Source organism: Mus musculus, chromosome 9, assembly GCF_000001635.26.
Source record: "Mus musculus strain C57BL/6J chromosome 9, GRCm38.p6 C57BL/6J".
NCBI lineage: Eukaryota > Metazoa > Chordata > Mammalia > Rodentia > Muridae > Mus > Mus musculus.
The window spans coordinates 72,875,247-72,901,188 of record NC_000075.6 but is presented as its reverse complement, the minus strand read 5'-3'; the positions used below and the strand labels follow the sequence as shown (position 1 = coordinate 72,901,188).

The 25,942-nt window shown below is 45.1% G+C and overlaps 1 protein-coding gene across 1 annotated transcript in view; it reads right to left on the bottom strand.

Moving 5' to 3' along the window:
* Prtg (protogenin) overlaps positions 1–25,942 on the bottom strand; it is a 110,034-nt gene that overhangs the window by 16,119 nt on the left and 67,973 nt on the right. The window contains exons 12-15 of the mRNA NM_175485.4: positions 10,317–10,412; positions 9,194–9,380; positions 8,834–8,961; positions 7,195–7,365 (exon numbers count right to left, since the gene is read on the bottom strand). Coding sequence (NP_780694.3) covers positions 7,195–7,365; positions 8,834–8,961; positions 9,194–9,380; positions 10,317–10,412 — 582 coding nt within the window. The remainder of the gene's footprint in view (positions 1–7,194; positions 7,366–8,833; positions 8,962–9,193; positions 9,381–10,316; positions 10,413–25,942) is intronic.

Below are 25,942 nucleotides of genomic sequence, written 5' to 3'. Positions count from 1 at the left end.
GCCAGCCTGGTCTACAAAGCTAGTTCCAGGACAGCTAGAGATACACAGAGAAAACCTATCTTGGAAAAAAACAAAGAAATAAATATTATCATACATGACAACATCCTTATTTCTCTGTGGTTTTTGGGTTTTTTTTTTGTTTTGTTTTTGTTTTGTTTTGTTTTGTTTTGTTTTTTGATGCTCCTACCGACCTAAAATTGCTGTGTTCAGATACAAAAGACAGCTTTCCGTTTTAAGTCCTTCTCCATCCCAAGCTGCGTTCCTTGCTTTTTAAGTAATTGTAGCTAAGCTGATTCCTTCATATTTTCTCTCTCAAAACCAGGGCTCTATTGCTGTTTCTTACAGTGTTTTGTAGTGGCTATTCCTGGTTGTCAACTTGACAATATTTGGAATGAACTACAATTCGGAATTGGAAGGCTCACCAGTGACCCTTATCTGGAGGCTTGGAGATCCTTATCTGGATCTTGGTTTGAAGATCTTGAGCCATAGTGGCTATGGATTCCAGAAGATTGAATCTCCGAGTTAAGGAACACACCTTTAATCTGGGCTATGCCTTTCATCTGGGATTAAAGGTGTGGTGGAACACACCTTTAATCTGGGCTACACCTTTTGCTGGAGACAATATAAGGACATTGGAAGAAGGGAGTCTAGCTCTAGCTCTTGCTCTTGCTCCTTCGCCTGCTTGCCGTGTGAGACTGAGTAACTGCTAGATCCTTGGACTTCCATTCACAGCTGCGACTGAACAATTGTAAGGAATTGGGCTGCCGACTGTAAGTCATCAATAAATTCCTTTACTATCTAGAGACTATCCATAAGTTCTGTGACTCTAGAGAACCCTGACTAATACAGAAGTTGGTACCAGGAGTGGTTCTAGAGTAACAGAAGTACAAGGATGAATCTTTTAAAATACTGGAATTGGCTTGTTGATCCACCAGCACTTTCAACTATTGAAACCTCTCCAGATTCTCTCCCTCCTGGGAGCTCAGAGAATTTTGAAGACCCATGGTTGAAACTATATTCCGAACTTAAAGAAGCTAATGCCCTTGATTTTCTTAATGAATTAGGTGATTCAGTGCACAAAGCTTTCTACAAGATGGGGAAAAAATCGGAAAATGATTTTACTGGCTGGCTGCTCTTAGTATTTGTGGAAAGAATGATGAATGAAAGGAAGGATCTTGATAAGACACTCAAAGGTTTTGCTGTTACCCTTTCTCCAGTTCTTCCCCAGAGGGACCTACGGCCTTTTACAAGGGTAACTGTACACTGGGGAAAAGGAAATAATCAGACTTTTCGGGGTCTGCTGGATACTGGTTCTGAGTTGACACTGATCCCAGGGGATCCCAAGAAACATTGTGGCCCTCCAGTTAAAGTAGGGGCTTATGGAGGGCAGGTGATTAATGGAGTTTTGACTGATGTCCGACTCACAGTAGGTCCAGTAGGTCCCCGGACACATCCTGTGGTGATTTCCCCAGTTCCAGAATGTATAATTGGGATAGATATACTCAGAAATTGGCAGAATTCTCATATTGGTTCCCTGAACTGTAGAGTGAGGGCTATTATGGTTGGAAAGGCCAAATGGAAGCCTTTAGAGTTGCCTCTGCCAAAGAAAATAGTGAATCAAAAACAGTATCGTATTCCTGGAGGAATTGCAGAAATTACTGCCACTATCAAGGACTTGAAAGATGCAGGGGTGGTGGTTCCCACCACATCTCCATTTAACTCTCCTATCTGGCCAGTGCAGAAAACAGATGGATCATGGAGAATGACAGTTGATTACCGAAAACTAAATCAGGTAGTAACTCCAATTGCAGCTGCTGTACCAGATGTAGTTTCCTTACTTGAGCAAATTAACACATCTCCTGGCACCTGGTATGCGGCTATTGATCTGGCAAATGCCTTCTTCTCAGTACCTGTCCATAAGGACCACCAGAAGCAATTTGCTTTCAGTTGGCAAGGCCAACAGTATACCTTCACAGTTTTGCCTCAAGGATATATTAACTCTCCTGCCCTGTGTCATAATTTAGTTAGAAGGGATCTTGATCGTTTGGATCTTCCACAAAATATCACATTGGTGCACTATATTGATGACATTATGCTGATTGGACCAAGTGAGCAGGAAGTAGCAACCACTTTGGACTCATTGGTAACACATATGCGTATCAGAGGATGGGAAATAAATCCAACCAAAATTCAAGGACCATCTACCTCAGTGAAATTCTTAGGAGTCCAGTGGTGTGGGGCATGCAGAGATATTCCTTCTAAGGTGAAAGATAAGTTATTGCACCTGGCCCCTCCTACAACCAAGAAAGAAGCACAACGTTTAGTGGGTCTATTTGGATTCTGGAGACAACACATCCCTCACTTGGGTGTGTTACTTAGGCCTATTTACCAAGTGACTCGGAAAGCTGCTAGCTTTGTGTGGGGCCTGGAACAGGAGAAGGCCCTTCAACAGGTCCAGGCTGCTGTGCAGGCTGCTCTACCACTTGGACCATATGACCCAGCAGATCCGATGGTACTTGAGGTGTCTGTGGCTGATAGAGATGCTGTTTGGAGCCTCTGGCAGGCCCCTGTAGGTGAATCACAGAAAAGGCCTTTGGGATTTTGGAGCAAAGCTCTACCATCATCTGCAGACAACTATTCTCCCTTTGAAAAACAGCTCTTGGCCTGCTATTGGGCCTTAGTGGAAACTGAACGTCTGACAATAGGACACCAAGTCACTATGCGACCTGAACTACCCATCATGAGCTGGGTACTATCAGACCCTGCAAGTCATAAAGTGGGACGTGCACAGCAGCAGTCTATTATCAAATGGAAGTGGTATATACGTGATCGGGCCAGAGCAGGTCCTGAAGGCACAAGCAAGTTACATGAAGAAGTTGCTCAAATGCCTATGGTTTCTACTCCTGTTACAATGCCATCTGCTGCCAAGCATGCACCTATAGCCTCATGGGGTGTTCCCTATGATCAACTGACCGAAGAGGAGAAGACTAGAGCCTGGTTTACTGATGGCTCTGCACGTTATGCAGGCACCACCCAGAAGTGGACAGCTGCAGCATTACAACCCCTTTCTGGGACAACCTTGAAAGACACAGGTGAAGGGAAATCTTCACAGTGGGCAGAACTTCGGGCAGTACACATGGTATTACAGTTTGTTTGCAAGAAGAAATGGCCAGATGTACGATTATACACTGACTCATGGGCTGTAGCCAATGGATTGGCTGGATGGTCAGGGACTTGGAAAGATCACAATTGGAAAATTGGTGAGAAAGACATCTGGGGAAGAAGTATGTGGATAGATCTCTCCAAATGGGCAAAGGATGTGAAGATATTTGTGTCCCATGTAAATGCTCACCAAAAGGTGACTTCAGCTGAGGAGGAGTTCAATAATCAAGTGGATAAGATGACCCGTTCTGTGGACAATCAGCCTCTCTCCCCAGCCATCCCTGTCATTGCTCAATGGGCACATGAACAAAGTGGCCATGGTGGTCGAGATGGAGGTTATGCTTGGGCTCAGCAACACGGGCTTCCACTCACCAAAGCTGACCTGGCTACGGCTGCTGCTGATTGCCAGATCTGCCAACAGCAGAAACCAACACTGAGCCCCAGATATGGCACCATTCCTCGAGGTGACCAGCCAGCAACCTGGTGGCAGGTTGACTACATTGGACCACTTCCTTCGTGGAAAGGACAGCGTTTTGTTCTTACTGGAGTAGATACTTATTCTGGTTATGGATTTGCCTTTCCTGCACGTAATGCCTCTGCTAAAACCACCATTCACGGACTGACAGAATGCCTCATCTATCGTCATGGTATTCCACACAGTATTGCTTCTGACCAAGGAACTCATTTCACAGCCAGAGAAGTACGACAGTGGGCTCACGATCATGGAATTCACTGGTCTTACCACATTCCCCATCATCCTGAAGCAGCTGGGCTGATAGAAAGATGGAATGGCCTTTTGAAGACGCAGTTACAGCGCCAATTAGGTGGTAACAGCTTGGAAGGCTGGGGCAGAGTTCTTCAGAAGGCAGTATATGCTTTGAATCAGCGCTCGATATACGGTACAGTTTCACCCATAGCCAGGATTCATGGGTCCAGGAATCAAGGGGTGGAAAAAGGAATAGTTCCACTTACTATCACTCCTAGTGACCCTCTAGGAAAATTTTTGCTTCCTGTCCCCATAACTCTAGGTTCTGCTGGCCTAGAAGTTTTGGCTCCAGAGAGGGGAGTGCTCCTACCAGGAGCTACAACAAACATTCCATTGAACTGGAAGCTCAGACTTCCCCCTGGTCATTTTGGGCTTCTGATGCCCTTAAACCAACAGGCTAAAAAAGGAATAACAGTGTTAGGAGGGGTGATAGATCCAGATTACCATGGGGAAATTGGATTACCTCTTCACAATGGTGGTAAGCAAGATTATGCCTGGAGTGTAGGAGACCCCTTAGGGCGTCTCTTAGTACTACCATGTCCTGTGATTAAAGTCAATGGGAAACTACAACAGCCTAATCCAAGCAGGATGACAAAGGACGCAGACCCATCAGGAATGAAGGTATGGGTCAATCCTCCAGGAAAAGAGCCAAGACCTGCTGAGGTGCTGGCTGAAGGTGAAGGAAATACAGAATGGGTAGTAGAGGAAGGTAGTTATAAATACCAATTAAGGCCACGTAACCAGTTGCAGAAACGAGGATTATAAAGTAATATGAATGCCCATTGTAAATTTACTAATGCGTTTGCGATTGTACGAGGGATAGTTATATCATGTTAGGCGTATTTACAACCTTGTTATTGTTTCATGTGAACATGAGATATTATTTGTGTCAAGTTGACAAGGGGTGGATTGTAGTGGCTATTCCTGGTTGTCAACTTGACAATATTTGGAATGAACTACAATTCGGAATTGGAAGGCTCACCAGTGACCCTTATCTGGAGGCTTGGAGATCCTTATCTGGATCTTGGTTTGAAGATCTTGAGCCATAGTGGCTATGGATTCCAGAAGATTGAATCTCCGAGTTAAGGAACACACCTTTAATCTGGGCTATGCCTTTCATCTGGGATTAAAGGTGTGGTGGAACACACCTTTAATCTGGGCTACACCTTTTGCTGGAGACAATATAAGGACATTGGAAGAAGGGAGTCTAGCTCTAGCTCTTGCTCTTGCTCCTTCGCCTGCTTGCCGTGTGAGACTGAGTAACTGCTAGATCCTTGGACTTCCATTCACAGCTGCGACTGAACAATTGTAAGGAATTGGGCTGCCGACTGTAAGTCATCAATAAATTCCTTTACTATCTAGAGACTATCCATAAGTTCTGTGACTCTAGAGAACCCTGACTAATACATGTTTACTTGCTCGTTCTGAGCCAGGGCATTGAGTCAGAAGAGAGCGCTCTGCATTTAACACAGGACAAGAGCTTCTCACAAGAATGTTTCTGAAAATCTCACCCAGAGGCACACACGTCGTGCTTTCCTGCACACAATTACAGCGTTAGGACGGTTTGCTCGCACAGATGCGGAAGCCTACAATTACCGCCCCCATCTCCAGGGAGCCAGAAATGAGGGAAGATGGTCATTTCTGAGCTCTTTCCTAAACTCCTGAAAACAGGCAGAGGAAATTCTTGTTTCCTTTTAGGAAGGTAAGAAGAAAGAATTTAAAACCACGTTCTCTAGGGACTCCTTATTAATATTCATGGCACCTCATTAAATCAGATTTGTCATTTGGTCAAGTGTTGTGTTAATAAACCATCTTGGAAAGAAGAGACGGGAACAGAATTGTGGTAGGTGGGCAGAGAGATGGCTTATCAGTTAAAAATGCTGCTCTTGTAGAGGACCCAAGCTCAGCTTCCAGCAGCCATGTTAGGCAGCCCACAGTTGCTGGCTACTTCAGTTCCGGGGGACCCGGCATCCTGCTCTGGCCTCTGCAAGCTCTGCACTCATGTGGCAGAGACACAGATAGAAATAAAGGTAAAATAAAATCTAATATGAAACATATGCGAGGGCCTGAAAAAAAAAAAAAAACGGCAAGGAGGTTAAAGATGCTTGCCACCAAGTGTGATAAAGTCTGATTAGGGCTGGGCTGGTTACAACAGAAACCATGGATCTCCAACCACCACAACTTCTGCTTACAAGGCCGGAAAGAAGGCTCAGCAGTTAGGAGCACTGGCTGCTCTTGCAGAGGACCTGGGTTCCTTTCCCAGCACCCATGTGGCAGGCTCAAAAACTCCATTTCTAAGAGATCTGATGCCCTCTTCTGGCCTATGTGAGGAACTGCACTCATATGCACAGCTTGGTCTTTAGAGTGAGTTCCAGGACAGCCAAGGCTATAGAGAGAAACCCTGTCTCGAAAAATCAAACCAAATAAATATTTTTTTAAAAAGAAAAAAAATATTAAAATCCCTAAATTTTTGCTTCCTCCCTCTCCCCGCCCATGAGTTAGGCTTGGGCTAGTCACAAGATTGGAGTTTTCTTTCTCATCTCAAAAGTGCCAGGATTACAGATGTAGACTACCACCCCTGAGGCCTTAAACTCATAACTGCTAGGCAAACATTCCTTCTCCAGCCTGTGTGAATTAAGGGCATGCCGAAATAACACTTTAGACTCCCCATCTAAACTGCCGTATGGAACGTGTCCAGATGGGAGACTTAGGAACAGAATGTTAAAAGCATTCGGCAAGAATATTAAGACTTTGGTAATTTAGTATTCCTTAGCTAAAAACAGACTAATGTTTAAAAATCTTAAACAGTGTTCTTAAGCCTTAATCGAGTTTTCTCTGTAACTAAAAGAAAAAAAAAAAAAAAACCTGGGGCCAGCAAGGTGGCTGTGGCATCTGTAACCCCAGCACTCCTACAGAGAGATGGGAGGTGCAAACAGGACTGGAAGCTCTTGGGTCAGCTATCTCGAAGACAATGTGGAAGGCAAGAACCATCTCCTGAAAGCCATCCTCTGCCCTCAGTATGTGCACTGAGGCACAGGCATGTCTGCACTCATACACATACAACAAGCGAAGTAATTAAGTTACACGGATCGAATTGATGCCTTGCCAGTGCTCTTTGAACAAAACTAAAAGCTCAATAACAATGTATCACTTTCCACATAGGAACATAAGTCCAGTGTGGGCTCCTTATCAGCTCCCTTGGTCTCCCCTGTGTCACTAGTTATCACCTACTGTTACCATCCTTAATAACCGCTCATCACACTCACCTTCTCGGTGAAGAACCTGCCACTCTCCCGCAATCCAGGCCTTCCTGGAAGCATACAAGATGGTGTAGCGTGTCACCACTGTCTCTGGGCCATCTGGGGGTTTCCAGGAAACAAGGGCAGTGTCGTCTTCTATCAGGGTCACCTTTACCCCTACCGGGGGGCCTGTGGGTGCTGTAGGAACAGGAGGGTAATGGTGGATGAGCAGGATTAGAGGGGCTACGACCACCCAAGTGCTGCCTGACGGAGGAGTCTGAACAACCAGAAACTACGGCATTTTTGAGGTTCACTGAAATAAAAGGAAATAGCTGAGACGGGCCTTCAATAACTGACACTTCTGCTTCTACCTCCCGAGAGCCGGGATCAGGCGTTCACCATTCTATCAGGTTTATGTGGTGCTGGGATAGAGGCTGAGGCTTTGTGCATGCTGGGCAATCACCAAGTGCTCTAACCATTGAGATATATCTCCAATCTTATCTTCACTTTCTGGTTTAAAACACTTTTATAAAAAATCATAAAGGGGATGGACTCTAGATGGGTGTGTACTTGGTCTAAAGGATAGGACTTTTAGGACTTTTGAAATATAACTGTTAAGCTACCAATTAGAATGGCTTATGGCATAAGGTTAGGACTAGCCCAGCATGCGAGAGGCCACAGAAGCACTTCCTGACACAGAGAGGGAAGCTGAGGGAGTAGAGTTTATTGTTTCATTTGTTCGCCAGGGGAAGTTCCCATAGGTACCAACCCTACACTGCAGCTCCTACTAAAATGCTTAGAACCTGACCCAGAAGGCTTGAAGCCCATGCTCCTGAGACTAAAGCCTTAAGTTCCCAATACACCAGAAATCACTGTGTTTACAGAACAGACCCTAATACTAGCGTTTGCCAGTGAACATCAGTGAGAGCCTAGAACATCAGCTGACCCTGTGTTTAACAAGGGCTCAGGGTATGAAGAGAGGGGTTTGGCACTGTGCTTTTGTGGGAAACTGTCAAAAGCACAGCAGATCTGGGGACAGTAGAGCCATGGGAATCAGAGCTGGTGCACAGCTAGCTATCCGTGCACAGCCAGCTATCCGTGCATAGAACTAGACACAGAGCCGCGTGTAGGGAAGGGTCTGTGAGGCAAGTTCCTAAGAGCTTAAACAAGCTTCTCCCATTTTCAGCAAGCTGAGGCTGAGGCTGAGGCTGGGGCTGGGGCTGGGGCTGGGGCTGGGGCTGGGGCTGGGGCTGGGGCTGGGGCTGGGGCTGGGGCTGAGGGTTGGGCATCATGACTAACTGAAGAAAAAATATTAAAGAAGAGACCCCGAAGGGACAGAACTTAAAGCTCACACTTTTAATTTTCTTAGAAGGGGGAAAAAAACAAAAGCCTTAAATAGAGTGGGAAAACTTGAAGATGTAGGAAACAAATAGCACATGTCAGCTGGTCAGCTTTTAGGACATGCTGCTCTCAGAGTGGCAAATGGCTCCAACCTCCTGTAACGGGATCCGATGCCCTTTTCTGGTGTCTGAAGACAGCAACAGTGTACTCACATACATAAAATAAAAAAAATAAATCTTGAAAGAAAAACAAACAAACACCACCACCACGAAAACAAGTTATAAAATTTAAGGGATGCACTCCCCGGGGAAGCAGCAGTTTCTACCTTCTGGCAATGTAGAATGGTAGACCACAGGACTCCAGGGACTGGACAGCTGATCCACATGCAGTCGGACAGCAAATTCATACTTGGTGTTTGGTTCTAGTCCTTGGACCAGCATGTGGGTTTCTGATCTGTGATGAAGATTAAGGGGGTTATTAACACCAATAACATACTTCCAATAGTCGCTGCATCAAGTCACGTCAAGGAAGTACAGTTTTCAGAACTGAATGAACAATGGGAATGGATTAGATCATCAGCTTTGAAATGAGTGCTCTCAGCTGAAGCCCACGCCGAGCCCAGGTCAGTAAGAAGCACGAGCAGCCACGGCCTTGAAGGAAAACCCCACAAAGATGAGCTACGTACGTTTGCAGGTAGAGAACCAGAGAGGCATTCTGCAGGCCAACAGGGTTACAGCGGATGGTGTAGTTAATGACTTGGGCGGTGGTGAACGCAGGCCTCCTCCAGTGCAGGAAGATGGAAGAGGAGGTATTCGCCTTCGCGTAGAGATGGTGGGGTGGCGGTGGTGGAGGGACCATGCGATCACGGACGGCTATTGAAAAATGCATCATGAATTTACTGTGAGGGTTATTTCTGCAGATAAGATCAGCGTAACGGAAAAGGAGAGGATTCTACTGTAGGCGGATCTGAGGGCTTTCTCCCACCAGTCTCTTAGTGGTCTATCCCCAACTCACTCAAATTTACAAACTCCTGTGTGAGTAGCATAAGAGACCAAATGTTTACCTGATTATTGAAAAACAATTATCTCTAGACAGTCATGGTAACAGAGGGCTTTAATCCCACCACTGCAATGGCAGAGGCATGAAGATCTCTGTGAGTTTGAGGCCAGCCTGGTCTACATAGTGAGTTCCAAAAAAGCCATAGCTACACAGTGAGAGTCTGTCTTGAAAAACAAAACAAAAACAGTCCAGTGTGGTAGCAGATGCCTTTAATTGCAGAAGGCTGAGGCAGGTGGATCTTTGAGTTCAAGGCCAGCCTAGTCTTTATAACAAGTTCCAGGACAGCCAGGGCCACACAGTGAGACCTGGTCTCAAAAAAAAGAAAAAAAGAAAAAGCTACCAGCCCCCCAAACAAAAATCCCCAGTAACAACAACAACAACCCAGACTGCTAGTTAGTCAAAGGCAGAGAAAGCCAGAGCTTCAAGTGCAACACACAGGTGCCTTTAGAAACACGGGCGTCGAGGGAAAGGCAGACAAATGGGATTCAATGGGCAGGTAACCCATGTGGTTTCCTGTTAATGTCTAGCATCCTCCTGTTTGTAAGCAGAAGGTACTTAGAATTTAAACACCCCACTTTTACTGAGTCTCCACTCATTTAAGACTGGCCCAGAAGCTTAAAGGATATAAAGAATTTGCCCCGCCCCCACCCAGTCCTCAAGTAGTAGGGAAACTGAATTTCAAAGAAGGGGTTGGTTGGTGGGTGCGTGGGTAGGTTTGTGTGAGCCACAACAAAAATGCTGTCACTTACACACGCATCCGGGAGTGCTGACAGTCTGGTCGGCCTGGTAGCCTTCTTCCATGTTGTTGTAAGCCAGGAGCCTCACGTGGTATTTTCTTCTGGGGTCTAGAACGGAAACCATCAGCAGTAATTCAGAGCAGCCCTCTGGCTGTGAGCAGAAAGCTCAGCAGAAGTGTGGGTATGGGATGAACACCCCTCAAAGGCGGGGCAGTGCTCAGAACAATGAGCCCTTCTTTCCCCATCCCAAAGCTCTTCCTGCCGACTATGTGCAGTGACACCACCCCTGGGACTAATTATCCTTAAAGTTAATGCCGTTAACCCAATTTCAAACTACCACAAACACTCCTCTTCAAGTAACCAAATTTACACTAAAGTTTTTATCTTTATTTTCCTTTTAAAAATTTAAATTGCATTTCATTTCTTCATTCTGTATGTTCGTATGTCCATGTGTGGGCATGTTTCCATACATACACACACACACACACACACACACACACACACACACTTGGACAACTTTGAGAGTCAGGGTCTCTCCTGCCACTTGGGGTTCTGGAAATCCATTTTATCACTTTACCTGCTGAGACATCTCATCAGCCTTATTTATTTGCATTCATTATGTACCCCAGGTTAGATTAATTCCCCACACAGTCCAGGCTGGCTTGGAGTTCTATTCTGTCCTGCCTCAGTTTCTCCTCCATCATGGGTCCCCAAAAGTTATTTTATGCAGGTAAGTTTTGATGAGGTGATTATATTATACTCGAGAGTAGCATTTCTTCCCTCAGAGTTAGGGAAAATTAGAACAAATGCCCTTCTGTAGAACCTCTAAGTGTTTCTAAATGAGTCTCCTCCAAGAAACCTTCATTTTCCATATATAATTCAAGAGAGGTGAGCTTGGGCACCCTCTACTGGTGTTGGGCAGCTATCACAACATTAAAATGAAACCCATCCCATGCAGTTTTTTCAATGTACATGAATAATTGTCATTTTTCCTTAAGCAAATGAAACACATTCTCATTCATAGAAGATAGTTGGAAAATTCATAGTTATTCTTGAGCACACACATATACATATACACACATATACATATATTTAAAAAAATAAATCTTCAAAATGACTCCCTAGTGAATTCAAGCACTTAAAACTTGAATAAGAAACACATTTCTGAAATTCAGAAGTAATTTTTAAGATTTTACATATCTACTGATAAATATATTTTATAATTTAGAAACTGATGGATATACTTTATATTAAAATACATTTTTTTAAAGATTTGTTTATTTTATTTATATGAATACACTGTAGCTGTCTTCAGACACACCAGAAGAGGGCATCAGATCTCATTACAGATGGTTGTGAGCCACCATGTGGTTGCTGGGATTGAACTCAGGACCTCTGGAAGAGCAGAGGATGCTCTTAACCACTGAGCCATCTCTCCAGCTCCATTAAAATACATTTTAAAAGACACCCTGGACAGGCAAGAAGGTTTAATGGGTGAGGAGCCTGCTGTCAAACCTGACTACTTGAATTCAATCCCCATGATCCTCATGACAGAAAGCATCGCCTCAAAAAAGAAAACATCTCTGTAAGTTCAAGGCCAGCCTGCTCTACATTGGAAGTTCTAGGACAGCTGGAACTACAGAAAGACCTTGTCTCCAAAAAACCAGAAAACAACAAAAGAAAACAAAAATAAAATCACAACAAAAATACCCAATCAAATAACCAAAAGATGCAAAAGTAATCTCCTTATTAAAACAAACAACTCCCACATAGGTGCCCTCTAGTCCCCTCTTATTTTTTTTTTAAAGATTTATTTATTTATTATATGTAAGTACACTGTAGCTGTCTTCAGACACACCAGAAGAGGGAGTCAGATCTCGTTAGGGATGGTTGTGAGCCACCATGTGGTTGCTGGGATTTGAACTCAGGACCTTCGGAAGAGCAGTCGGGTGTTCTTACCTGCTGAGCCATCTCTCCAGCCCTAGTCCCCTCCTATAATGTAGACTGTGAATCTATGATAAAGCACAAGGCCTCGAGTTTGCATAAATAATGTTCCTATATCAGAAAGAAAAGGTTGTCTCTTACAACCAATTTCAAAATAGAATACACACACACAACTGAGAATTATTAGGCAAACACATACATGTTCCTTCATTTAAAAAGTGTCTGTTACAAACTATTTCAAAATAGAACACACATACACACCCCAAAACTGCCAGTTATCAAGCAACTATTGTATAAAGTCCTGATGAGAAAACACAGAACATTTAGATTTCATGACCCAAATAATTTCCAACACTCAGCACCAAAACTCAACGTCACTAATTCAGATTGGTGACTATTTAATTTGAATATATTTTCTTCTTTCTTTCTGCCTATTGTTGAACCCATCAATCAACTGAATTCCAGGTTTCACCTGCAGAGGCTCTCACGAATTGCGAGTGCAATGCTGGGTCTCTGGGAACATCTGCTGATCGCAGACTGCCACACTCGGGATGGAGTAGACCCAGAAAAGGAAAGAGGAGGCAAACCTGTCTCAGAGGTCCACATGGTACAGCCATTCTTACAGAACACTGACTCAGGGGCTGTGAGAATTTGTAAAGCGATCGTTTCTCTGGGATGGTTGCTGTGTGTGTACGTGAACACAAGTGTGCAGGCGATGTACACTGCTAAGTGTCTGTGCTGAGCTATGTGGCCAAAAGTCAACACGGGGTGTCATCTGGAGTTACTTCCCCACGTTATTTTCTGAGGGAGGGTGTCTCACGGACCTAGAGCTTACTGATTCAGCTAGGATGGCTGGTCAGTGAGTGGCAGGAGTCCACCCCTGGCTTCCTTGTGCGTGCTAGGGATCCCAATTCAGGCCATCACGATTGCATGGTAAACACTTTACCAACGGAGTCTCATGGCACATTCCGGTAACCCCAGTGCTGGGAAGGCAAAGACAAGATCCCTGAGGCCTGCTGGCCAGCCAGTCTATCCAGTCCGTGAATTCCTGCTTCAGCGAGAGGCCCAGCCTCAAAACACAAAGTGGAAAGCAACAGAGGAAGACAGCCTCTGCCTCCACACACAGAGACTCACACAGACCCGTGCACAGCCCTGCTGGAGTTAAGTATGGCCGCACACAGAGGGCTTGGTTTATGACACTCAGTATACTTAGGCAAGGTGGTTTGAGGGGAAAGAGCCACAGGACAGGGTGGGCTTTCTCAGGAACGCAGGAAGAGGGAGGGGGCGCACAGAAAGAACATGCCACACACATACTTTTATTTCTTTAATTGTATTCTGAGTTATGGAGGAGAGTCTCCCTATGTTGGTCAGGATGGCCTTGAACTCACCATCTTAGCCTCCGTCTTCCAAAGAGTTGAGATTACAGGCATGAGTCACCCTAATGGAACAAAAGCATTTGCTTCAGAGGGTTCTGGAGAGATGGCGCAGTGGTTAGGCAAGCTTTCTGCTATTCAGGGAAGTTCATTTCCAGGCACCCACCTCAGGTGGCTCATAAGCAGTGCTATATAATACCAGGTCTGCTGGGCGTGGTGGTGCACACCATTAGCCCCAGTGAATCTCTAAATCCAAGGTCAGTCTGACCTTACAAAGCAAGTTCCTGGACAGCCAAGGCTACACAGAGAAACCCTTTCTCAGAAACAAAAACATGGGGCTGGTGAGATGGCTCAGCGGGTAAGAGCACCGACTGCTCTTCAAAGGTCCTGAGTTCAAATCCCAGCAACCACATGGTGGCTCACAACCATCCGTCACAAAAATCTGATGCCCTCTTCTGGAGTGTCTGAAGACAGCTACAGTGCACACACATATAATAAATAAATAAATAAATAAATCTTAAAAAAAAAATGAAAGAAAAACAAAAAGTCCTCCACCTCTATGGAACCTGACTCCCTCTTCTGGCCTCCACAGGTGCATGCATGCATACACATGGCAGACACACACACACAGAGGTACATAAAAATAAAATTAAATATCTTTTTAAAATCTGCTTCAAAAATTGGAAATGTATAAAAATAATGGGTCGGGGTGAAAAACGCAAATAATTTAATATAAATTTAATTCTAAATGTTTTAATTTAAAAAAAAGTGTGTGTGTGTGTGTGTGTGTGTGTGTGTGTATGAGCATGTGTATGTGTACCTACATGCACCACAGAGCCCATGTGTACCTACATGCACCACAGAGCACAGGTAGAGGCCAGGGAACAACTTTGTGGAATTAGTGCTGTCCTTCTACCGTCATGGAGATTCGGCTCGAAGTCTGCTCTCCAGGTTTGGATGGAAAGCCCCTTTATGCTTTGAGCCATGTTACTGACCCCCTAAACATTTTGGTTAATAATGGTTCAACACTGGGGCACCAGCTTGCAGGAGGGTGACTGTGGTCTAGCCACAGTGGTCTAGCCAAACGAATTTGCTTCATCTTTTCTAAGGAGTCAAGTTCTAAGCACAGAGGGTCCTGGCCTGCTGCTGAGGTAGAATTCCGTGTCTTTCCTCTGTTGGCTCTGGGCCTTGATTTTGACTACCTTCCTTCCTGTTTCACTCTCTCCACAAGCTCATCTATTTAGACTATCAGTCACAGGAGGGCAGAGTGAGGACCAGGGGCCTGGCTGGCTGACCAAGAGCTCCCAGGTGTCAGGTAGACAGTGACAGAATACCTGTCAAAAGTCAGGGGCTGTCTCAGACTCGAAGGTTAAAAAACAATCTTGCTTTGACTTTTACCCTTTACATTACTATGTCTTTTTATCTATGTGCATGTGTGTGTCTCTGGATGTGTATGTCAGGTGCCATTGGAGGCTGGAAGTGGGTGTCAGATCCCCGAGAGCTGTTGTCACCGGCATTTGTGAACCTCCTGACATGGGTACTTGGAACCAAACAGAAGCCCCCTGGAAGAACAGCAGGCACTCTTCAATGGCTCTAAGTCATTTCTCCAGCCCTTGCTTTTCCTTAAGACATTTTTGTTGCAGTTTATGTTTTATTCTGTATCCATGTGTACATATGTGTAGGTGCACACATGCCATGGTGAACAGACAGGGTGGTGAGTCTCTTCTATCACGTGGGTTCTGGGCATCAAACTCAGGTTGTCAGTCTTCACGGCAGATGCTTTAACCACTGAGCCATCCTGCCAGCCTCTGCTTTTATGCTGAATACACCAAAGGAGATACTAATAAAAACCAACATTCTGCTAGATGTAGTGGTGCACACTTCCAATCCCAGCTCTCAGGAGGCAGAGGCAGACAGACCTCTGTGAGCTGGAGAGCCCGCTCTACAAGGCACATTCCATGCCAGGCAGGATAGTGAGGTGAAATGTGGATAGTGAGACCATGACCCAAACTGAAACAAAATATCCACAAACATTCTATATGAGTTACTAGTTATATAGATCTAGGCAAGTTCCTCTATTTCTAAGCCTTATTTATTTCCACTTGGAAGATGGAGATACAAGGGGACATTATAAGAGTATTAAGTGAATAGCCTTTTAGGCACTCTGCACAGCCCTGGGAATTGATAAACATACAAGCCTGCAATTGCTGCTAGGTGAAAGAAGCTTCGAGAAAGAGAGAAGGTGGCCCCTGCACGGCACACTGAACAAGGGGGTGGGGGAGCACAAAGCCTCAGCTCGGTTCATCACAAATCACCTTTTGAGGTGTTTAAAGACCGAAGACAGCTGTTTATATAAAGCAGGCCTAGAGCCCACGATACCAGGAAATTAGCGGTGAGCAAGTCCTCCAGCTGAGCTCAGCTCACTGTTCTCATTACCATCCCCTGGTCTGCAGGTAAGGGCTCCCAGCTGTGTGTCTGACATGCAGCTAAGAGTGAAGGGCATCAGGAAGAGCGCGTGGCCTTCCCGAGACTCCCAAATGAATCATGGGAACTCTCATTTAACAGCCCCGAAGATAATAAACACGTTGGAAAACAAGTCAATAAATGTCTTCCCAGCCGGACGTGGTGGCGCATGCCTTTCTTTAATCCCAGCACTCGGGAGGCAGAGGCAGGCGGATTTCTGAGTTTGAGGCCAGCCTGGTCTACAAAGTGAGTTCCAAGACAGCCAGGGCTATACAGAGAAACCCTGTCTCGGAAAAGTAACTAACTAACTAGCTAACTAATGATAAATAAAATAAATGTCTTCCCAACTAAAGAACAGTAAAGTATTTCCTAAGAGTGAAATATGGAAGCCCTAGAAACAGCAAGCAGATGGACCCCAAGATTAATCCAATCTGTTAGCTATGTCCAGATTTTAGACTTAGTTATGACACTCAAGTTAGAACAAGAAAAGCGGAGGCCAATAAATTGCTGGTTTCTGCAATGCCAAAATCGTCATAAGCCGTACTCAGGGGAGACAGTTCCACCTTAACGGCGTATGACTTAACAATAATGGAGGGCCAACCGCATCTCTTTTCCCCGCTAATTTTTATTTTATTTTTATTCCTGTGTCTGAGTATGAGTACGAGCAGATGTGTGCAGGGGTCCTTGGAAGCCATCAGTGGATGTTAGCTCTCTTCGAGCTGGAGTTACATACGTGATGGTAAAGCACACAGTGTGAGTCCTAACTGCTGAACTGTCTCTCTGGGACCACAACTGTATCTTTATGGAAGTTGTTACATTATCTGTTAAAGATGTGGGTATCACACAGTCATTTTTCACTGCAGCGTGCCCCTGAGGGTCACAACAACTAAAATGCTTGCCTTCCTCCAGTTTTACTAGAAAACCCTGCAATTTTCTCATTGCACCACTAGATGGCATGGGTGCTCGAGAGTCGACCAGGGGAGTGATGTACTCTGTACTGGAATGGGAGGGACTCAGACATCAAACTGATTTTAACAGGTCAGTGAAAGAAGGTCCAACTAAATTCAGTTGCTGAGTAAATTTCACCAAACCACAGTCTGGATTAACTACCAAGCAGTAGAAAGAAAGGCTGAGGGCCAGAGAGATTGCTCAGTGATGAAGGGTACTTGCTGCTCTTTCAGAGAACCTGAGTTTTGTACACAACACCCACATTGGCAGTTCACAATCACCTGTAACTCCAGCTCCAGAGATCCAATCCCTCGCCTCTCTCTCTCTCTCTCTCTCTCTCTCTCCCTTCCTTCCTTTTTTTTGTCTTTGCAGTCACCTGTACATGTGTGTATATACACATATCACACACACACACACACAGGAGTCCAAGAGACTCTGGAATACACCTATTTAGATTTGGTTCATGGCATCACCTATAAAGTAAGGAATTAAAGGATATATACTGTAAAGTATTCAGAAAAACACCTGAGACTTGTGCTTGCTGCTAAGCAACAAACATGTGGGAGAGAGCAACAGCTTGGGCGCGGGGGTGGGGGTGGGGGTGGGGGTGGGGGTGGGGTGGGGACTCAGGTTTCAGGCTATAATGACTCTGAGGCTGTGAAAGTCATTGTTTCCTCATTGGAACTGTCTGCAAGGTTAGAACGCCAGCTAATAAGGAATTGTGACAACAGTAAAAATAGGTGCCGTGCAAGAAGGGTCTAACTGAGGCAAAGTGGTTTGTTAAAGCTTGGACAGTATTCACAAGTGGGAACGATTAGTTCTAATTCAGAGTAAGCAGGCATCATAGAGGTGGTATTTGAGAAGCTGCCCCTTGGAAGCCCTGGGAAGCAGAGGTCCAGGCCAGGAGATGGGTGTGGACCAGCAATGCAGGAGGCCAGGTTTGCAGCAGCCGGGTTACGTGCGAGGTGGTCACATACAACGGTCAGGCTGGGGACAGATTGGGGACCAGGCTGGGCACTGCAAACTACTGTAAATACACACAAGGCAGCTGGCTAAATGGGCTTGTTGAGAAGAAGCACTGAGAGGCAGCAAGAGGTAACCTGGGGTTAACCCGGGGTAACCAATACAAATGGAAGAGGGTCCGAGTGGCAAAGGGCTGCTGACTTTCAACTTCTAGGCTTTGGACCATTTTATAAACCCAGTGGCCAACGGCCACGTCTGAAAGGTCAGATAACAAAATGACCAAGAGTGTTTAAGTGAGGGGAACCCAGGAACCCCAGGAATGGGCTTCTTACACATGCAGTGATTTCAGGGATGAATCCCCTTCTCTCTCTCTCTCCTGGTTTTAGGTTAGGTTATCTCTGAAAGGGGTCATCCCCTCTGCATAAAAGTGATATTAGTATAATCCTTTAAGGTGATCAAATACATCCTGGAAAAGCAACAGAAGTCAGAAACTAAAATAGCATCTTAGGTTGCTTTCTGTTGTTGTGATAAAACACTGATCAAAAGCCACCCAGGGAGGAAAGGGTTACTTCAGTTTACAGGTGATAGTCCATCATAAAAGGAATTCAAGGCAGGAACTGATGCCCAGCAAGACCAGGGAGGAGGTTTGCTCCCCAAAGCTTGCTTTCTTATGCTATCAAGATATGCCTGCCTAGGAGTGGCACCGCCCACAGTGGGCTGTGCCCTTCCGTATCAATCACCAATCAAAAAGAGAAAACTCATAAAGAAGCAGCAACAGGGTTTTCTCCTCTCAGATGACTCTGGCTTGTGTCGAGTTGAAACAAACACACAAACACCTAACTAGCACAAATAGTAAGGAGTAAAATACTTTAAGGAGAAAACATTTGGCCGGGCGTGGTAGTGCACACCTTTAATCTCAGCACTTGGGAGGCAGAGGCAGGCAAATTTCTGAGTTCGAGGCCAGCCTGGTCTACAGAGGGAGTTCCAGGACAGTCAGGGCTACACAGAGAAACCCTGTCTCGAAAAAAACAAAAAAAAAAAACAAAAAAAAAAAAAAGGAGAAAACATTTGAGCCATGCACTGGGGACAGGGACCAGGTCAGGCTGGGACACACAATTGATACCTTGTCTCAAGAGAAAAACAAAATAAAAAAATGAAAACCTTTTTTTTGTTTGTTTGTTCCTTTTTTTTGTTGTTGTTTTTAAAGAAAGTGTTTCTCTGGGTTGCCCTGGCTGTCCTGGAACTCTCTTTGTAGACTAAGTTGGCCTCGAGCTCACAGAGATTCCCCTGCCCTTGCCTCCTGATTGCTGGGATGAAAAATGTGCACCCCCCTCCCCCCCACGGCTAGCCATCCAATAAACAGTTTTTAACAACTCCAGTTGTGTGTGTTCTGACCACTGGGTCTGTTTTTGCACTTTATGTAAACCTACTACATGTAACAGGCTGACTTAGTAGGAAGTTTTCATTCTGTATTTCTCCCAAACACCACCAAGTGCTCGGCAGCGATGGACAAAGACGGTGACAGTCCTGACAGGCGTGGAGCTCAAACAGCACAAACAGTGCAGTAAGGCCAACAATCCTTTGGCTTGCATCCTGGAAAACCCACACCAGAAAACAATTATTTACGAAGCCCTGGGCTGTGGACCAAAGACACAGATAAGCCAGGGTTATGAAGCCAGCCTTTGTTTCCTGCGGTGGCTGCTTGTTCACGAGGCCCCGGGATCTTCCAGGAGAGCCGGACCAGAGCCGGAGGTCAGGGTTTGATAAAATTAGGGGAAAACCTGAGGTCAAGACCATGAAAAAAACCTCACAGGAGCGGAGCACTCCACCCTTCCAGCCACCTTTCCAATTTATATCTAAGGTGCAGAGAGTTTGAATTGCCATTTTTCTATGGAAAACTCCCAGGCGGTGGGAAAAGCGACCCCCCCTCCCCCCACATCAAAGGAAGAGGAAGTAACCTCTAGACTTGAGCCACATCCGATGTTAATCTTCAATTAACAAACCAGATCGCACTGGAGTGGCCCCATGAAGCACCCTCAAGAAAATAGTGTTGTTTTAAAAATCACCATGGGTTGCTTTTAGTTATTTAGTTCTTAGTCAGGGATTTTTCATTTCTGGTGGTTGGGTAGGTGTGTACAAATGTGTTTGATAATGAGAGTGAAACCCAATGTGAGACTTCACAGCCTTAGCGTGGCTGTTTTAACCATACAGAAGGCCACTTCAATATATAGTTCTGAGGTCTGATTAATTTAGCTGTGTGGCTTTGTATTTGTAAGAGATTTTTATTTAAACAAAGCACGCGCGTGTCAGGTAAGGTGTTTAGTAAGACAACTGAGTGCTGTTTTAAAACTCACTACGTGAGGCCTTGCCTTATTTACTCAAAGGGCCACGAGAGAAAGCCTGCTGATAGCAGCCACAATATGCCGCCATGAAGACAGCTTCAGAGCCTAAGAGAGGCAAGCCAGAATATGTTTCCAAAGGTAAAGGGCACTCTCAAACTCTGCTGGCCTGAGGTCAGCTCGTGTAAAGATACTAAAAGAGGACACGGGAAGAGAGTTAGGAAGGTGAGAGGCTCTGCGGGGTGAGGCCCAGCACCCCACCGAATGTCCACTTTTAATTTAATCTTTTGTGTGGCCAGGTCTTGCAACAAGCCTGCTCAGGCTCATTGTTCCCCAGCAACCCCGACCAGAGCTCTCCTTGGTCTGGCCAGCCAGGGTGACTGCACTGCCCTGGAGCCTGTCCCTCCCAAACAATACCCCCCATATAATTATTCAGAGAGGAGGACGGCAGTAGGGGTTGCTGTGACACCTGGGTCGTGGCCTCTGACACAGAATCTGGGGCCAGCCCAAGTCTGGTCCAGCAGGCAGAGAGGCAGGAAAAATGCTAAGGGGGATGGGTGGGAACGGAAGGCGGAGAGCAGCTCTGGGCGTGAAGACACCACACTTAAGCATAGCACAGAAAGCCTAAATCTCATTTCAACAGTGGGCTGGCCTCAAGTTTCCCAAGTGACTGGAGTTTTCTTGCTAGGGAGACATTACTGGAGGAGTGGGTCTCTTGTTCTTTTTGCTTCTTTTTTTTTTTTAAAGCATTTTTCTAGTGATTATGCAAATATAACGGGTTTCTTAATCTTTCACACATACCTGTACCATGGTTCTAAGTTCCGGTCTGCATCATTACACAGCAGATCTTGTTAGGATCCATTCTTATATGACCAACACGCTTATTAGAATGGGAAAAAATTCAGAGCCTCAACTGTTTTTGTTCAAATGTGCTAGTGTGTTGAATTAAAAGTCAGATTCTAGCTGAGAATGTCAACCGTGCTTTAAGCTTAGATTAAAAATTCATCCCCTTTTACTTACAAGCTGACTTTCTGTGCGCCTGTTTATCATGAATGGTTTTCACTTTGTGAACAAACTTCACTTGTACTTGACTGAATATGCCAAAATGTTACAAAACTGTTCAGTGAGGCTGTGGAGTGTGTAAGTTCCCAAAGTAGGCTTTCCTGCAAGCCAAAGGGAGGGTATTTGTCTAAACCTGAAAAGCCTTGGGTCCTTTTGTTTGGCCTCCTGAAGGGCCTTAACACAAACACCTCTATCCCTGCCAGTGACAATGCTCCCTCTCTTAGTGAGTGCAGGATAATTGAAGGGAAAAATCCTTTCCATTTTAGAATCAACTTCCTATCAAAATAAGCATATACTACCGCCAATCTCTACCACAAAAACCTCCTCATCGAAGCCGTGACTGACTGCTAGAAACCCAGACAGAGGCAGCAGGCTTTCTCAATTAATACTGTGTATGCAACATTTCGATCATGTTATTTCTCTTTGGAGCATATATTTTTACTTTTACATGTCAGATTCCATTCACGAGGCATGATTAATCAAAAGTTTAGGGTGTAGAGCTCCTTGCTTGAGCCCTGCTGGAAGAGAACCCGACTCACACACTGAAAACCTAACCTAAAAGTGACATAGCCCACCCCCTCCCCCCTTTATGTTCAGATCTTACGTGCTTGTCTAAAGAGACACCTTTTCTGTGGGTCAGCATGAAAGAAAGGCAGTCCAGAGGTCCTGTTTTATAAGTTTAGTCTTCCACTATGGCATCATCAAACCGAGAGACGATGAAGGTTGATAACTTCCTACGGATAGGGGGGGAAAAAGGCTCCAAACGAATCTGTCACCTCCTTCTGGCTTCTGGGCACCAGGCACAGACATGGTCACAGGCATAGATGCTGGCAAAACACTCAGTCTAACTGTCCCCAAATTTATGACAGTTTATATTTGAACAGTACTAGTGAGGTTGTGCCATATACACGTTCCCAAATAAGCTAAGAGTAAAAGAAGGCAGATGTGGTCGGGCAATCCCTCAACGCTCGCACTCAGGAGGTAAAGCTAGGCAGAGCTCCCTGGAGTTTGTTTGAGGCCAGCCTGGTTTATACAGTGAGTTCCAGGCAAGCCTGGACTGCAGAGTGAAACCCTGCCTAACAAAACAAACAGAAACAAGTAAACTAAATGGATGGTTTATTCTAAATAAATCTCAATTCTGACACAAGAGAGTGTTAGCATATGTAATAAGACAATCGGAGGCTATTGAATTTACAAGTGAGATTTGTTACGAGAGCAAAGGAATAAAGTTCTTTGGTCATGTTAGTGTTTTCATCGAGAGCCCCGAAGCCCCCAGAGGAGGCTGCGAGCCTCACACACTACTGTACCTACCTCACATTTGTTTAAGTAGCTGCCCTGTCTGCTTCACACACATCAGTTCCTTACAAACAATATTTTTATAGACTGGCAGAGGAAGCCTATTCATGATAGCCGAACTTCCCCTGAAGCCATGAAATAAATTTCCTCCCAGGACTAACAGTCCCCCACCTCCCAGTCATGGACTCGCCATGGCATTTTGACCCTTGTGTGAAGCAACGTGAAAATATCATCCATCACTCTCTGAGCCACAGGGACTTGGGTGGAGGGGCACAGATGCATTGCAAAAACATCTGTGGCTTGATAACCATCCCTCAACATGCAGCCCTCGGTGGTTCAAAGCATGCGTACAGGGTGGGAGAGACGGAGGGCGAAAGCCTGAAACCACACTTGGGTTTCTTCCCAAGTGGGAAGTGCACTGTTGAAAGTGCAGCCTCATCAATCATGGAGTTAAACCCCTCACTGCTCATGTACGCCTCCTCAGAAGAAGTCAGGAGAAGTCACGAGGCACAGGCTTACAGCTTACTTACACTCGCTGCGGGCACCACTGGGAAATCGACTTTAATGTTAGCACTTAACAAGAGAGTCCGTTCAGGAAAGCAAAAATTTGTATTCGCTATAAGTGGTGCATGCAAATTCTATTCAAATCACCAATCCTTCAGATAATTGAAAACAATGAAGCCCTTTGGGATAGTAGAAGTGGGGTGTGTGTGTGTGTGTGTGTGTCTGTGTCTGTGTCTGTGTCTGTGTGTGTATTCTGATTTTCAAGTTTATTTATTTCGTGACTGTATGTGTCAGGATGAAGATGCTATAGCACATGTGTGGAGATGAGAAGATAACTTCTGGTAACCCCTTCTCTCCTTTTACCCACTGGGTGCCAGGATTCAAACCCAGGTCATCAGGCTGGGATAGCAAGTACCTCTACTCACTTAGCCACCTCCTGGCCCTGGGGTTATTTTTAATTTAAGACAAAAATTCAGGAGCAAGAGCACTTGCCTAAGGACCTGAGTTTGCATCCCACATAAAAAGCTGAACATGGGCTTGTGCTCCTCTGACCCCAGTGTTGTGGAACATGGAGAAGGGCAGATCACTGGGTGCTAGCTCCAGGCTCAGTGAGAGATCCTGTCTCAAGTCTTGAAGGGATAAGGTAAAGAATACCAGAACAGGAGACCTGATATCCTCCTCTGGCGTGTGTGCATGCATGCACATATACCTCACATGGACTACACAGTCTCACGCACCCACACACATTCACACACATTAGTTCTCAGTGAGTCCACTGAAGACGGGTGTGTAAAATGCACGCACACACACACACACACACACACAAATGTGACTCAAAGATTTGTCTTGTGTTTACTTATGTGTATGAGTGTGTCCTTATGTGTGTGTCCGCATGGGTGCTCTTGGAAGTCAGGAGGGGTTCTAGATGCCCTAGAGCTGGAGTTACCCTGGAGCTGGAGTTACTGGTGAGTATGAGAAATCTGATACGGGCACTGGGAACTGAACCTAGGCCCTCTAGGAGGCCAGAAAGCATTCTTAACCATTTTCATTCTCAGCCATTTTCTCTAGCCCCGAAAACTATAATGTAAAAAATTCAAACATATTTTCATTATTATTTCCTTTTCATTTTTATATGTGTGTGCTTGTATGTTTATGAGTATCGGGTAAGGACTGTAGAGATAAGAAGTAGGGGTCAGATCCCCTGGTACTGAAGTCACAAGAGTTTTGAACAGCCGTGTGGGTGCTGGGAATAGAACCTGGGTCGTCCTCCGAAAGAACAAGTGTTCTTAACTTCTGGGTTATCTTTCCAGCCCTGTGAAAACACAGCTTATGGCTTGGGAGTAGAGCTCAGTGGGCATGCTCGCCAACAGACACAGGGCCCTGGGTTTGTTCCCCAGAACCTCCCACTTCCCCACAAATTTAGTACTTTTCCTTAAGATCATTTGTACAATTCAGATAAAAAAGAAAATATTCCTGATATCAGCATCTAAAGCTAAGCACTGTTTTGATTTTTCTGGTTTTGTTTTTTCTGGTTTTTTGTTTGTTTGTTTGTTTTCAAGACAGGGTTTCTCTGTGTAGACCTGGCTGTCCTGGAACTCATTCTGTAGACCAGGCTGCCCTCGAACTCAGAAATCCGCCTGTCTCTGCCTCCCAAGTGCTGGGATTAAAGGCGTGCGCCACCACTTCCCAGCTCTAAGCACTGTTTTTAACTCCACTTACTATTCACTCTATTTAGGTTTTTAAAAATTGTACTTTATAATCTGCTTTTTTTTATTCACTAAATACTGTGAACTATGCAGACCATTAAATGTTTTAATTGTATTATATTTTTAACAATTTAAAAACATTTTTATGTGATGGGTGATTTGCCTACATGAATGTTTTGCGCTGCATGCATGCAGTACCCATGGATGACAGAAGAGGGACCTGGATTTACAGGCAGCTGTGAGTTGCCCTCTGCTGGGAACTGAACCCACGTCCTTCTGGAAGAACAGGCAGTGCTCTTCACTGTCAGCTCTCTCTCCACCCCCCCCCATTAAATATTTTTCTAAAACCTTCTTCTCAGTGTCCACACTCACTCAAATTGTCTGATAGACTGTAGCTTACATTTTAATTTCACTGTATCATGTCTATTTATTTGCATGTGTGTATATGCGCCATGATGAGAGGACAACCTAAGACTTGGTTTTCTTCTACCAGTGGATCCCTTTACCCACTGAGCCATGTCACCAGCCTGACCACAGCTTATTTGGGGGATTATAACAGCACAGTGGATATTCTTGCACAGGATTCCACTTCCAATGCTGGTGGCTACTAAAGCAAGGTCTGGGTAAAAGTATGCATATAATAAGCCCCTTCTAGTTTTTGTGCTACCCAAATGGTCCCTAAAAAGCCATTCATTCATTTTCTGCCCCCACCTTTACCATGAATATCGAAAGCTTACCAATTCCTGGTCCTCATCTCACTGATTTGTATGTTATGTTATTGTACACCATTGTATATTTTATTGTATCATTTCACTCTGTCTTATATGAAAGAAGAATGAGGGGGTGGGGAGATGGCTTAGTCAGTAAGAGCCTGCCATGTCAGCACAGGATCTGAGCTAGATACTCAGCTCTCGGATGAAAGGCAGGCAAAGTGGCAATCCCAGTGCAGGGAACCAGCATGCGGCAGGGGCAGAGAAAGGAGACTCCCTGAAGCTTGCTGGCTACCCAGCCTTGTCTAACCAAGGCGCCCCAAGATTGGG